At 46.2% G+C, this 13,111-nt stretch overlaps 1 protein-coding gene across 1 annotated transcript; it reads left to right on the top strand.

The window, feature by feature from the left end:
- The first annotated feature begins 360 nt into the window (after nucleotides 1–360).
- DAGLB (diacylglycerol lipase beta) lies at nucleotides 361–12,795 on the top strand. Its single transcript, XM_063171870.1, has 15 exons — nucleotides 361–498; nucleotides 1,102–1,253; nucleotides 3,386–3,560; nucleotides 4,029–4,290; nucleotides 4,366–4,491; nucleotides 5,548–5,675; nucleotides 6,589–6,715; nucleotides 7,054–7,137; nucleotides 7,557–7,634; nucleotides 8,079–8,159; nucleotides 8,243–8,370; nucleotides 8,830–8,898; nucleotides 8,994–9,066; nucleotides 10,069–10,322; nucleotides 11,699–12,795. The coding sequence occupies exons 1-15, from the start codon at nucleotides 404–406 to the stop codon at nucleotides 11,889–11,891; spliced, it is 2,025 nt and encodes a 674-aa protein (XP_063027940.1). The 5' UTR covers nucleotides 361–403; the 3' UTR covers nucleotides 11,892–12,795.
- The last annotated feature ends 316 nt before the right edge of the window (nucleotides 12,796–13,111 follow it).

The following is a 13,111-nucleotide window of genomic DNA, read 5'->3' as shown; positions in this document are numbered from 1 at the left end:
CTGGCTCTCATTGCTGGGCCCAGCTGAGCGCTGTTCCTGCCGCGCCGCGCGCTGTGACGTCATTCAGCGGCCCTATTGGATCCTTGTTCCGGGTGTGTGACATCACGGCACAGTGACGTCACTGGTCCGGCATGCCCCGCCCGCTGGGGCCGCACTGCGCACGCGCCGTGGGCGCCACCGCCCTTTCCGCCGCCTCTGCGCGCGCGCCCCGGGACGGGGCGGGGCTCCCGCCAGGCGCGTGCGCGGCACCGCCCGATCGGGGCGGGGCGATGTCCGCAGGGCGGAGTGGGCGCGCGTGACGTCACTGCCCCGCCAGGTCGTGCCCGCCCCGGCGGGCGGTGAGGCCTGAGGGGGGGGGCGTGAGGGACCGAGCCGAGGGAGCGGCGGCGGCGGGACTCGCAGGATGCCGGGGCTCGTGCTGTTCGGCCGCCGCTGGGCCATCGGCAGCGACGACTTCGTGCTCCCGGGGGCTTTCGAGCTGTTCGTCCGGCTGGTGTGGTAAGGCGCGCCCCGGGGCCGCTGCCCGCCGGCCCGGCCGCTCACCGGCGGGAGGAGCGGTACCCGCGGCCCGGGTGCTGTGGGCCCCTGGCGCAGCTCGGGTGCGGTGCACACTGCACAGTGCGGTGCCCCGGCCCGGGTGCTGTGGGTCCCCGGCACAGCTCGGGTGCGGTGCACAGTGCACAGTGTGGTGCCCCGGCCCGGGCGCTGTGGGTCCCCGGCACAGCTCGGGGTCGGTGCACGGTTCACGGTGCGGTGCCCGCGCTGCCGCTGCGCTCCGGGCCGCCCTCCCCCGCCGGGTTTAATCCGCGAGTAGCGCTCGGGTGTTTCGTAATGAACGCGGTGGCTGCTTTGTGTCCGCGCTGCTCCGGGGGCAGCGATAGCACCGGGCTGGAGCCTGTGGCTCCGTGTGCTCTCGGCGGAATTGTAATTCCTGCTGAGTGCTCGTGTAGTGGTTTCATCCCGACACTTCCCTTATGTAACAGGTCCCTTGTTTATCTCTGTGCAGTGCTTTCATTGAGGCGACCACTATCGATCAGCGATCGCTTCGCAGCAGGCGCTTCTCCCTTCCTGCTGTAACTGTTGTTATCTCCCTGCCCGCAGGTGGATTGGGATTTTTGTCCTTTACACCGTTCACAAGGGGCAGTTTAACTGTCCCGGGGGAGGATTGCTGCACAGCTACCTGCTCGGCCTCATCATTCTCCTGGCTTCCATAATATGTGCGTTATGTGCTCTTGTGTACGTCAGTATGCAAGGTAAATAATAATAATTATGTTTTGTCTTTATCGAGTAGGATTGTAATAGATGTCTGTTTTTAATCCGGAGCTGACATAAAACCTGTAAAAAATTGAAATGTTTTAATGGTAGTCAGACTTGAAAAACTCCAACAGCATTAGCATATTTGCTTTAATAGTATTATCTTTGTTAGTCTGTAATCTAACATAATGAATAGATAGAACAGCTTAGTTCAGCTAATGGTTCATTGCTGTCAGAGCAGCCTGAAAACTCTCTGTGTGTGACCTCTGATGTAACACTGCTCCACCTCTCTGACAGGGATTTAGGGAAGTGTGTCCAGAATCATTTAGAATCATTATCATGTTAGTTCTGCCCTGCATAGGCAGGTTTAGTCATATCTTGTGAAAGTCCCTCAGCTGCAGTGGGCTGCCTGGGGAAAAACACAGAAAAGTGAATTGTATAAATGTCTTAATAAAACTGACATTGAGTACTATTAAATAGAGCAGGGCCACAACTTGAAATGAATGGCTGAACAGAAGTAAGGACCACAGTGCAACTTCTAATTATTTGTAGAAATGGTTCATTTTGGGTTAAAATTGCTAGGAAAGCTTTTTTTCTGGTGAGGCACCTGATCATAGAAGTAATGTTAAGAAGATTAATTTGAAATATGTGTGTGGTCTCTGGAGTAACAGATGAGACTCCACAGATTCCAATATCTTGGTTCTCATGACTCAGTGAAAATAAGTATTTATGCTTCTGTAAATAAGCATTTATACTTCTTTCCATTTAAGCAATTTTAAGAGTGCATGAAGAGAAATGGCAGAGCAGAGGTGTGGATGATAATCCTGGCCTTGAATCTGACCACTGGTTTTCCTAGAGTTTCCAGAGGAGGGCAAGTAAGACCAGCCAGACTGTGATGTTTATATCAAAGTGTCACAGAATATCCTGGGTTGGAAGGGACCCACGAGCATCACTGAGTCCAGCTCTTAAGGGAATGGCCACAGAGGGGTCAAACCCCCGTCCTTGGTGTTGCCAGCACCAGGCTCTAACCAAAGCTGCAGAGGTGAGGGATGTTACTGTAAATAGCAGTGATGAAAGAACCTTGTTCAGTGTGAAAGTACAGCTGTGAGGCCATTGTAGCTGAGAAATGGAGCAATTCTGAGGCTGAATTTCCAGGAAAACAAAGGGTGAGGTGTGTTGGAATGTGTGGGTTTGGGTGTGCTCTGTCTTGCCCCAGCCCTTGTGCTGTCCTGAGGGTCAGTGATGCCAGCAGGGAACCTGCCTGCAGCCCTCACACCCTGGGCTGGAGTGAGAAAGGGAAGTGGTTTAGAGGAAGCACAGTTCCATGTGACTGTGTCTGTGTAAGCACCCACAGTGCTGCAGGACAGGCTGCAGCCTGGAGTGGGAAAAGAGCTTTTGAAACAGCTTCATCAGTGGGTGTGAACCACAGCTTTGTTATTGGAACAGTTCCCAAAGCTGTTTTTGTTCTGCAGCCTTGACAAATCACTTGTCCACACCTGAGCACTCCCACCCCACTACCCATTACCCTGGGAGCAGCAGACTGCTTTAAGAGATGAGCTGGCCAGAAGTTACTCCCTTTTTTATTGCCTTAGAGTGCTGAAAGTAAGAGGTTATTAGTAAATTCACAATAGAGAAAAGAGCCTGAGAAGTATTTGTCCTGGTAATGGTCCTACTTTTGTTCTCCTATTATTATTTAGTAACTCCAGTAAAAAAAGTTCATTGTAGCCCAGCAAAATAGGATCAGAAAAGGAAATACTAACCAGCTAAAAGCTAAATAGAATAATAAAAGCAGGCCCCAGGAGTCACAAGGAACTGTAGGTGAGCCAGTGCTCCTGGATGCAGCTTTAACTTATGTGGGGCACAGCACTGCTGCCTCAAGTTCAGTGCAGAACTATCTCTGGCTAGAGTTGTTTTGTATTTTAGTGGAGTAGATTGTAAGAATCACAGCTCTACATCCATTGTTTTTCTTAGCTTCAATGATAGATTTCCATTACTATGAAAGAACTTGATAGTTTCACGTAAGCTTCCTACTTTCTGTGAAGCCCAGAAAGTTCATATTTCCAGGTTGGATTTTATGTACTTCAGGTGCATTGTGAACAATTCTTGTTTTAAATTCTCTCTCTAATTTCAGGAACAATTTCCAATCCAGGCCCAAGAAAATCACTTCCCAAAATCCTTTACACTCGCCTGCTTCTCTATTTCCCTGAGTTCATCTGGGCAGTTGTAGGAGCTGTGTGGGTGTCAGACAACAGCGTGCAGTGTGAGAAGACTGTGGTGAATGGTGTCATTGGGACAGTTATTGCAAGGTAAAGGTGCCTCCCCACAAATCTAAGCTTGACTGTGTATGGGAAAGGGAAAATGGGTTGGTATCCTTCCCTAAAGGGCTTCTTGCCTTGGAAGAGAAAGTGTGTGCTGCAGTGAAGGAAAGGAGGTGAAGGTCAGAAAGGGTAAGAGGGGCAGTGGGTGTGTAGAAAAGTGGATAAGTATGAAGTGCAGTAACCTGATCACTTAGCTGGTACTGAAAAATGGAGCTGCTGCTCCTCTGCGCTGCTGCTTGCAGAGCTCTGGGCTGTGGTTCCTGCTTTGGTGCCTTGTTCTGGTTCCCAGAGTATTGCAAGCACAGCCCAAAGAGCTGCAGCCTCAGCACAGCAGCAGGTCTCCATACAGAATTCCATCCCCAGCTTCGGTTTCGGGCCGCCAAGAAGCGTAGTTGGGATTTCTCGCGCATTGTCAGAAGCGTGTGGTGTCACAGTCTGCTGTCCTCCTGTCCCCAGCTGGATTATCATCATCTTCACCATCATTGGAGTTGTCATTGTCTTTGACCCCCTCGGGGGCAAGAAGACATTCTACCTGCCCGAGGGCGTGAGCCGCAACCTGGAGAGCAGCCACTCGGGGCAGCTGCTGTACAACGTGAAGAGCTCTGCCACCAGGGTGTGGGAGAAGCGGATCCGGCTGCTGTGCTGCTGCATCGTGCAGGACGACGATCACCGCGTGGCCTTCACCAGCATCGCCGAGCTCTTCCGCTCCTACTTCTCCGTAAGGGCCTCGCTCGTGCTGCTCTTGGCCCTGGAGCTGGGGGGGGTTTTACAGAGCCTTCTGTGTCTTGTGCAGGACACTGACCTGGTGCCAAGTGACATAGCAGCTGGTCTGATTCTGCTCCATCAAGAGCAAGATAAAATGGAAAGTTGCCCCAAAGAGCCGGAAGAAGTCCTGTGTCATTCTCCATCATCTCTCGTGGTAAGATGGGCTTGGTGCAGCCTCTGGTGTCGTTGTTCTGGGAAATGGTGCCAGGTCAAATTGAAATGCACTTCTTTCTGGAGAGGGGTTTTTGGTTTTATTTTATTTATTCTTTTAATAAAATTAAACACTGCAATAAAATTAATAACAATTATTATAATTCATTCCTCATTATTAATAAATGTAGCGAAAACATTCTGTGTGAAATGAAATCATGTGGTGAAATGTTTTTGTTGTCAAAAACATTTTTCTGCTTTTGCATGAGTAGAACTTTGAATGGGGAATAAAGTGCAAAACCAGGAACAATTTAGGACATTTGATCATTGAGGAGCAGTTGGGAGAGAAGGGGAACAGAGGGAGAATGAATATTTGATACTGTTTGCGTACAACTGAGAAGGTAATCTAGTCTGTATTGTGGGCTGTTTGTCTGCTGCAAATACCCAGACAAGCTAAGAAGCAAAAATAGCATATTTTAAATGCTTGCAGGTGATGGGTTAGTTTCCTAACTGATTTTTGCTGGTTGTTAGTGAAAAAGTGCCTTTGTAAATTTTCCCCCTCCTTTTAGTCTGTGTTTCATAGGTGTATGTAGTTTTACTGTAACCAGGAGCTCTGGAGTTCCTGGTTCCTTTACTTTAAAAGGAACTCTGTCAAGTTCCTGTGGAGTGCAGCCAGTGGGATGGGGCTGTGCTTCAAGAGTCTGGACCAGAGAGCTCTGCTGCAGACTCTGCAGCCTTCCCTTGGACATCCTTAGGCAGCATAATTGCAGTGAATGTTGTCAGCATTGAGCTTGTCAATGTATCAGCATTGGAAGAAACTGATTCAGTGAGAGCTTTTCAAGATCCTTGAGCTGTGTAGCTACATAAATAAACACAGACTTTTTCCTGAAATACAAGTGGCTATTTTTAGTTCCTCTTAGATCTTGAGGTTTTCCTTTTGGGTAGTGTGTATTTCATAATGCTTTGATTTTCACTAGCCTGTTTTCAGTTTTGTTCTGAGGCTGCCTAACACAACTTCCTCCCTTTCTCTGTTCCCTTTTCTTTCCCTGTGTGCCTCCAGACTGATGATTTGGATGTTGAGCTGGAGAATGCTGCTCACTACATGCTCTTTGCTGCAGCTGCCTATGGCTGGCCCTACTATGTGTACACCAACCCATATACTGCACTCTGTAAGCTCAATGGTGACTGGTAGGTTTGACCTCAGAGCTTAAAAACACACAGCTGCCTTCTGTTTAACTAGTCTTAGCAGAAATAAAATAGTTACAATAACAGTGTTTTTGTTGCATTAAATTATATCACTCTTGGGTGTACCTTAGCTTGATTGCTGGAGTTATCTTTCAGAAATTCAGAGAAACAAAATTCCAGTGCCTTTCCACCCTCAGACAGATTGAGTTTTTTCCATGGGTTTGTGATTGTGATAAAAAATTCATTTAGCAAAATGACAAAGGAAGAGTTAAAATTAAATTAAATATGTTTTAAAATGAGGCTTTTTAGAGGTTTCTTTTGGGCACGGATTTACATACAGAAACAAAAATGTATCAGTAGTTTTCTCTGTCCTAAGGAATTAGCAGAAGTTCCCTGTCCCTCCAGCCTCCTCTTAGTTCCTTTTGACCCCTACTCAGACATGTTTATGGTCAGTAAGTAATTTTGCATATTGCTAGATAGGATTACTGTATATGACCACTGGTATTTGTGACTGGAAGAATGATTTTTTGTAATTACTATTATGAAATATGGAGAATTATTTTCTCCAAGTGACTTATATTACTGAAATAATATAAGTCACTTGGAGAATACTGTGGATATAACATGAGACCAGATTGCTGTGCAAATTTTTGTTTGAATTTCCTTTTTCCTTGTTTGTATTTTCTCTCAGTGGTTTGTAATGTTAAGAATTCTTTTCTTACTGCACTGTTTGCCAATGCTCCTGTAACAAGGCAGAGGTAACATCTTGCATCAGAATGTTTACTGGTGCTGTTGCAAACAGAAAGCACTTCTGATTCCTGGCAGAAGGCCCTCTGCAAATTTAACTGAGTTTGATTCCTTGAAAGGAAATCTAACAAATTGGAACATGAAAGTTTTTCTCCTCTGTGTCTGTTAGTTGCAGAAATAGACCGACAGATTCTGAAATAATGGGCAGTGATCGTCACAACTTTCACTTTGGATCCATCCTAAAAATAACAGGGCTGCAGTACAGAGACTTCATTCATATCAGCTTTCATAACAAGGTAAACAATCTGGACAGGCTTTGGGCAAGCTGTAGTGGTGAATTCAGGGAAAGCAAGGCCTGAAGGGTCTAGTTTGCCTTCAGCATTTATGAAGTGTAAAATGCAAACCCAAATGAAAACATTCAGTGTGGATTTCTTTTCTAATTTAACAGAACAGCCACCAAACCATTGATATAAATCTGTCTCAGTACTGAAAAAAAGCACTTAGAGTAACCAAATCAGAGACCAATTCAGCTTCTTTCCATAGTACAGTATGGAGCTCAATAAGAGCTTGCCCTTTTAAATGCTTACCCTTGCAAGATTTTGGTATCTTTACTGATTACATTTTTCTCTTCCAGATCTATGAGATTCCATTTTTTGTTGCTTTGGATCACAAAAAAGAAGCTATTGTGGTCGCTGTGAGAGGAACCTTGTCCTTTGAGGTATCATCCATCTGCTATCAATAATTTGCTTTATGGAAATGAGGGAACTCCCAGTACCCAGAGGAAATTGTGTTAGGCTGGCACATGTTAAAATAACTCACTCACAGGTATGAGTCTCCCAGGTTTAAGTTGTAAACCCCTGCCCTTGGATGGGTGATATTCCCTGTGCTACTGGAGAGAGAGGGACAGGCAGGGGTAATTCCGAGTGACTGTGAGTGGAGGTGCATCCATAATGGGGTCTCTGCAGTTGGAAGTAGTTGCCAGGCTTGGAGCTGTGCTTGCTGGGGCAGGGGTGTGTGGTGGGATGTGCTGTGCTGCTCACACAGCTGCAGCCAGCTGTGACAGGGAGAGCAGCACAGCACCAGGACCCAGGAGCCTCCCAGCCCTGCAGGGAGCTCTGACCAGGGCTTTGTTCACAGGACATTCTCACTGATCTGTCAGCAGACTGTGAAGACCTGACACTGGAGGAGGTCCTGGAGAATGGGTTTGTGCATAAGGTGGGTGTGTGTGTGTCTGTGTGTGTGTCTGTGTCTGTCTGTCTGTCTGTGTGCAGCCTGTGGCTCTCTGTAGGCCAGCTCAGCAGTAGCAAGCTAGAAACACCTGGGATCCTTAGTTAAACAGAAGAATGTTCTTGTCAGATGGATTGCATGAATTATTTCAGTGTTTGGTGCATCAAATGCTGCCTCTGGCACTGCAGGGTAGAATTTTAAGTCTGACTCTTGTCAGACTTAATGTCCTTATGAAATATCCCCAAACCTTTTAACCCACACATACAATACATAGAGACCTCTTGGTTCTAACCAGACCTCTGTCAGGAGGATGTCAAAGACAATACCAGCTTTGCACAAAGTTGTTTTTCTGTGATGGTGTTGTGTTTGAGCTACACCTGTATCACAGCTCAGAGCAGAGACTCCCTTCTAACCTGCACTGCTCTCTTGCAGGGAATAACTCAGGCTGCAAATTACATCTATGGAAAGCTGATAAATGATGGAATTTTAAACCAGGCTTTCACAATTGCCCCAGTAAGTTACCTTCCAAATAATTTGATTTAAAAATTACCCACAGCTTTTTCTGTGTCCATCTAAGTTTGTCTTTTTATCTGCAGGAATATAGACTGGTGATAGTTGGTCACAGTTTGGGTGGTGGGACAGCCTCCATCTTGGCCATCATGCTCAGGAACTCCTTCCCCACCCTGAGGTGTTTTGCCTTCTCTCCCCCAGGAGGGCTCTTAAGGTGAGAGGCTCTGCTGCTGGTTCTGTGTCTAAGCTGTGAAAGTCAAGGCAGCTGCCAGCTGTGTTAGCTGGGCTGACTGTGGGAAGAGTTTGTATCTTCTCCACTCTCCACTCAAATTCATTTGCTCCATCTGGAGTTGAGTTCTTGGTGGAGTGTTACAGAATGAAACACATCTGGGGAATTCTGCCAGGCAGTACAATTAGAATTTAAAGTAACTGTTCCAGAAGAATACTCCCCTGACTTGTCTGCCTTGGCCTGTTGGACATCCACACACCCTTAGAGTCAGCTCTGAAGTTTCTCTGTCACCTTCAGCAGGAAGGTCTGAACACCCACTGAGCCCCTGACTGCAAATGGTGCTGCCACATGTTTGTATTTCTACTGAATTATTATGATCATCCTAAAACTAAAGTGTGCTTATCTCCTTAGTGTATCTAAACTGCTTTTTTTCTTTTTTTTAAGCAAATCACTTGCAGATTACACTAAGAATTTCATCATTTCAGTCATTGTTGGAAAAGACCTTGTTGCAAGGTGAGATGAAAATACTTTTGAATTGGTATTTGGAGATGTGTTTGATAGTAGACAATAGGAGGCTTTGCTTTACTTTGTTCTGTGTGTTTAAACAGGTTAAGTATGCCCAACATGGAGGATTTAAAGAGAAGAATAGTGAGAATTGTGGCAAACTGCAACAGGCCCAAGGTAACCAAATGCAGTTCCTGGTTAAAATTGTGGAATTGTTACCTGGGTTAAGCCCCAAATTTAATGCAGTGACTGCTGGTATGTGTATTTTTGATCTCAAAACTGAGAGTTACAGTTGTGTTTCAGAACAAAATTGTTTGCATTTAATTCAGTGACATTTGTGTTACTCTCCTATCCTGTAACATTGTGTTGTTGGAGAATAGGATTCAGTAAGACTCCCAGTGTACTGGCTTACAACATCAAAGGCCTGAAATTATCTGTTTGCTAGTTTGGCTGACAAAAGGAAACTGTTAAAAAACAAAAATGGGAAAAAAACCCCAAACAGCTAAAATGACAAAAAGTTAGTAAGGTTACTTACTTTAATAGTGTAATACTAGTACCAGTAGGTAAGCAAATTGTTGATTTTACTTATATTTTACTGTCAGAATTCATTTGGAAAGCAAATATTTCTCTGTTACACCGTTAAATCTTTTCCTCTTTTTACTGTTGGTGGGAAACAGTTTTGGATGTGCTGGATCAGGTGGTGTCAGGCAGGGTGGTACTGGAGGAGCAGAGGTGTGGCTCAAAGATTCAGAACTGCCATTTTTGAGCATCTGAACTTGAATCTGCCATGGCCCAAGATTTCCATGTAGTCCTTGGGATGAGCAGAGGTCTGTGTAACCTCATAAATCCAGAATAAGATAATGGACAGGTAGAAGTTACAGGTGCAAGAAAAGTTAAACCTGCAGAGCAAGAATCCACATGGAGTAATTCAGCTGCTAAAGTTGGTCATGTTTTCTGTAGTGGTACTGGAGGCTAAGGATCCATACTGCTGAAATTAATGTTACTGGGGGGAAAATCTGGGAAGGAGATTGTTACCAAACAAAATTTGAGGAGCATGTGCATAAAGTAATTTTTAATCTTTTAATTGTATTTCCAGAGGAAGTGTGTGCAAGCACACAACTAGAATAAGTAACTTGAAGAAATCCCAAAGCTGACCTGGGCTGTTCTCTCTGATTTCAGTACCAGATTTTGCTGCGGGGGTGTTGGTACGAGGTGTTTGGAGGAGACCCTGATGATTTCCCCACAGAGCTGGATGGGAGGAACCAGGATGCCCTGACCCAGCCCCTCCTGGCCGAGGAGAGTTTGATGGTTCATCGATCACCTTCCTACAACGCCCTCGAGGAGGAGCCACGCTTGAATTCACCCCCTCAGTACCCTCATCTGTATCTGCCTGGAAAGATTATCCATGTTGTTGAAGAATGCAGCTCCAAAAGGTAAGTGGAATGATGAATACCACTCTGTCTCCCTAAAGCTCCTTTCAAAGTGCACATTTCCAGCTCTGTGCATCTCCAGTACCCAGTTTGGTTATTGCACATTACCCAGTTTTCAGTTTCTATTCTGTCTCACAACTTCTGTCTGTTTCACTTCAAGCCCTGGACCCTGTTCTCTTTATGCCTTATCCTGCCCATTTATTGCAGCTGCTCAAGTGAGGACTTTAAACCCAAACTTGGCAAGTTCAGCTTTGCCAGGTGGCAGTTTCTGCCCGAGACTGCAGATCTGCAGTGTCCTGGTAGGGGTGGAGTGGTGACAATTCCTCATTCCTGAGCAGTCCTGAGTGCTGGGGATGAGAAGGAGGTGCAGTGGTGCCCAGTGTGTGCCCACACTGTCTGTAGATTTTCCTGTCACTTGCTGCTTTTCTGTGGATGCAGGAAACTGAGACAAAGACAGCAGAGAGCTGAAACTGCTGGAAGGGTGAGGACTGTGGCTTTGTTGGGGCAGTGTTGTGTTCAGGGTTTTTTTTGTGGTTTTTGTTGATGTTGGGTTTTTTTAGACAAAGCAGCCTGAAACAGCCCATAAGCCAGGCAGGCCCTCATGTTCTGAAACAGAAATCAGAGCATTTTTAACTTGCACAAGGACTATCTTACAGAAGAAAAGAGAAATTGCCCCTTACAGAGAGGAAAAAAAAGGATTGGAGGAGAAATTCACTTCTTTCCTCCCATTCAGTAGATCAATGTTTTGTTTAAGCTTCACATCTTTAATTTCTAACAATTTTAATACTGGTTGTACAGGTTAGATACTTGAGCACCTCTGATCTGGGCAGGTTTTCCACTGGCTGCTCTTCTTCTTTATTGAGCTAATTTATTTTCATTTCTTTTACTCCACAGCACAGCAGTTACTAATGGGAGTTTTTCTAAGTAGGCCTAGCACACCAGAGCCCCCATCATGAATTTGGGATTTAATTTTACGGACTGGTGCATCCTCTGTGCAGCATGAAATGTATTGCCTGGTATCCTATTGATACCACTGGGATTTAATCCCCGAATTTGACATTAACCACGTGAATGTGCAGTGTTCAGTGCCCTCCCCCTCTTTGCTCAAGCTCCATTCTGTGTTTTTGGGAGCAGAATTATTTGATTTATGGTGGCTTCTTTCCCTGTTAAAGCACAGGGAATGTGCTGCAGTTCTGCCCTCAGGGACACTTGATGGCAGCAGTTTTGCTGTTTGCTGAAGGGCAGACCTGGAGCTCTCTGGGATCCCACCTGCTGCTCTGAGAGAGTTCCAGTTCCTCCCTCAGCCCTGTCCAGAGCCTCCAGGTTGTCTGTTCCAGTTCTGACAGAGCCATTTTATTTCTGATGTGTTTTTTCCCTAGGTTGTGTTCTTCAGATATTAAATACACGGCACGATGGTCAAACGAAACCGTCTTCAGCAGCATTTTAATAAGTCCCAAGATGATCACAGACCACATGCCAGATGTTGTGCTCAAAGCTCTGAACAGTTTGTCTCAGGAACATGGATCGTGTCTGTCTTGTCAAACACGAGAATACAACCCCAGTGCAGTGTAAGCACAGCTCCAGCAGGACCTGGGGGCTTCTTTGCAGGTTTCAGGTATTCAGGACACATTCCACTTTCATGCTTAAGTGGATTTCAGTACTTTTCTCACATTGCATAAAATGAACAAGGGTCTTAGTGCCCTTGCCTCTGCAGCACTCGGGGAATGTTGTGCTGGTGAAAGCACAGACTGTGGCTCTGTGCTGAAGGCTGGGCTTGCCCAGAAGGGATCAGGATGAGGAGCTGCAGCCCAGCCTGTGTGTGCTGGCACAGCAGCTGAACGCTGACCAAGGTGAATGTGTGAGAACCACGGGGCAGAGCAGAGCCTTGCCAGAGCTCCTCCAGCACCTGCAGCTCCACTGCTGCTCCCTGTCCCTGCCAGGGGCTGCAGCTCAGGGCTGCAGGGTGAGTGAGCCCAGCCAGGCAGGCTCAGTGATTGCACTATTTTTTTTCTTACAGATTGTGCTGGGATCCCAGGGTTGCAGGGGAGGGCTTGTTGTGGTTAAATGCTGCTTGGATATACATGTGCAATATTCTTTACCTGTCTTTTGTATGTGTTGATCTACATCATCGCTTTTATTGATTTTAAACTAAAACTACTTAATTAGAAGGAAAAAAAAAACCAACATTAAGGCCCTGGCATCATTTTGGTCACCTGCTCTAGCTCCAGCTACTGAGCACCACTCTGATTCTGCCAAGAATGTGTAACCAGTTGTAATGATTTTTAAAAAGTGGATTCCTTGTTTCTAGTGTGTAACTATTTTAGTTTTTTTTTTTCCTTTTAAAGGCTCAGCAGCATTTATTTAAAAGAAATTGATGTCAGTAAATTATGATGTGGTTGAGAATTAACTGTGTGGATGTTCCTGCTGTGGTACTTGATATGGAGACAAAATTAAATAAAACCTTGGCTCCTGTGCAGTGACAGGTACAGTGCTGGCTGTCAGAGCAGTGAGGGCAGGCAGCACCAGGAGAGACCCTGCTGCTTTTGGGGCCTGTGGGGTCCCAGAGCCCCAGCCTTGGGTGCAGCCACTCTGGAGGAGGGGAGGCAACACACAGAGCCGGGCTGTCAATGAAAGCCTGGAATCTGGGCCATTGAAGCACAAACTGTGACTGGTTCAGAGGAAAAGGATTTCTGTTTGCATAGAGGGCAGTGGAACAGACCCTGCCCCCCACTGCCAGCAGCTTTAGGGCACTGCTGGAGCAGCAGCAGGAGCTGTAACAACTGCACTGAGAG

Source organism: Melospiza melodia, chromosome 18 (assembly GCF_035770615.1).
Source record: "Melospiza melodia melodia isolate bMelMel2 chromosome 18, bMelMel2.pri, whole genome shotgun sequence".
Classification (NCBI taxonomy): domain Eukaryota; kingdom Metazoa; phylum Chordata; class Aves; order Passeriformes; family Passerellidae; genus Melospiza; species Melospiza melodia.
The sequence above is the reverse complement of the archived record's forward strand: the minus strand, read 5'-3'. Positions and strand labels throughout refer to the sequence as shown.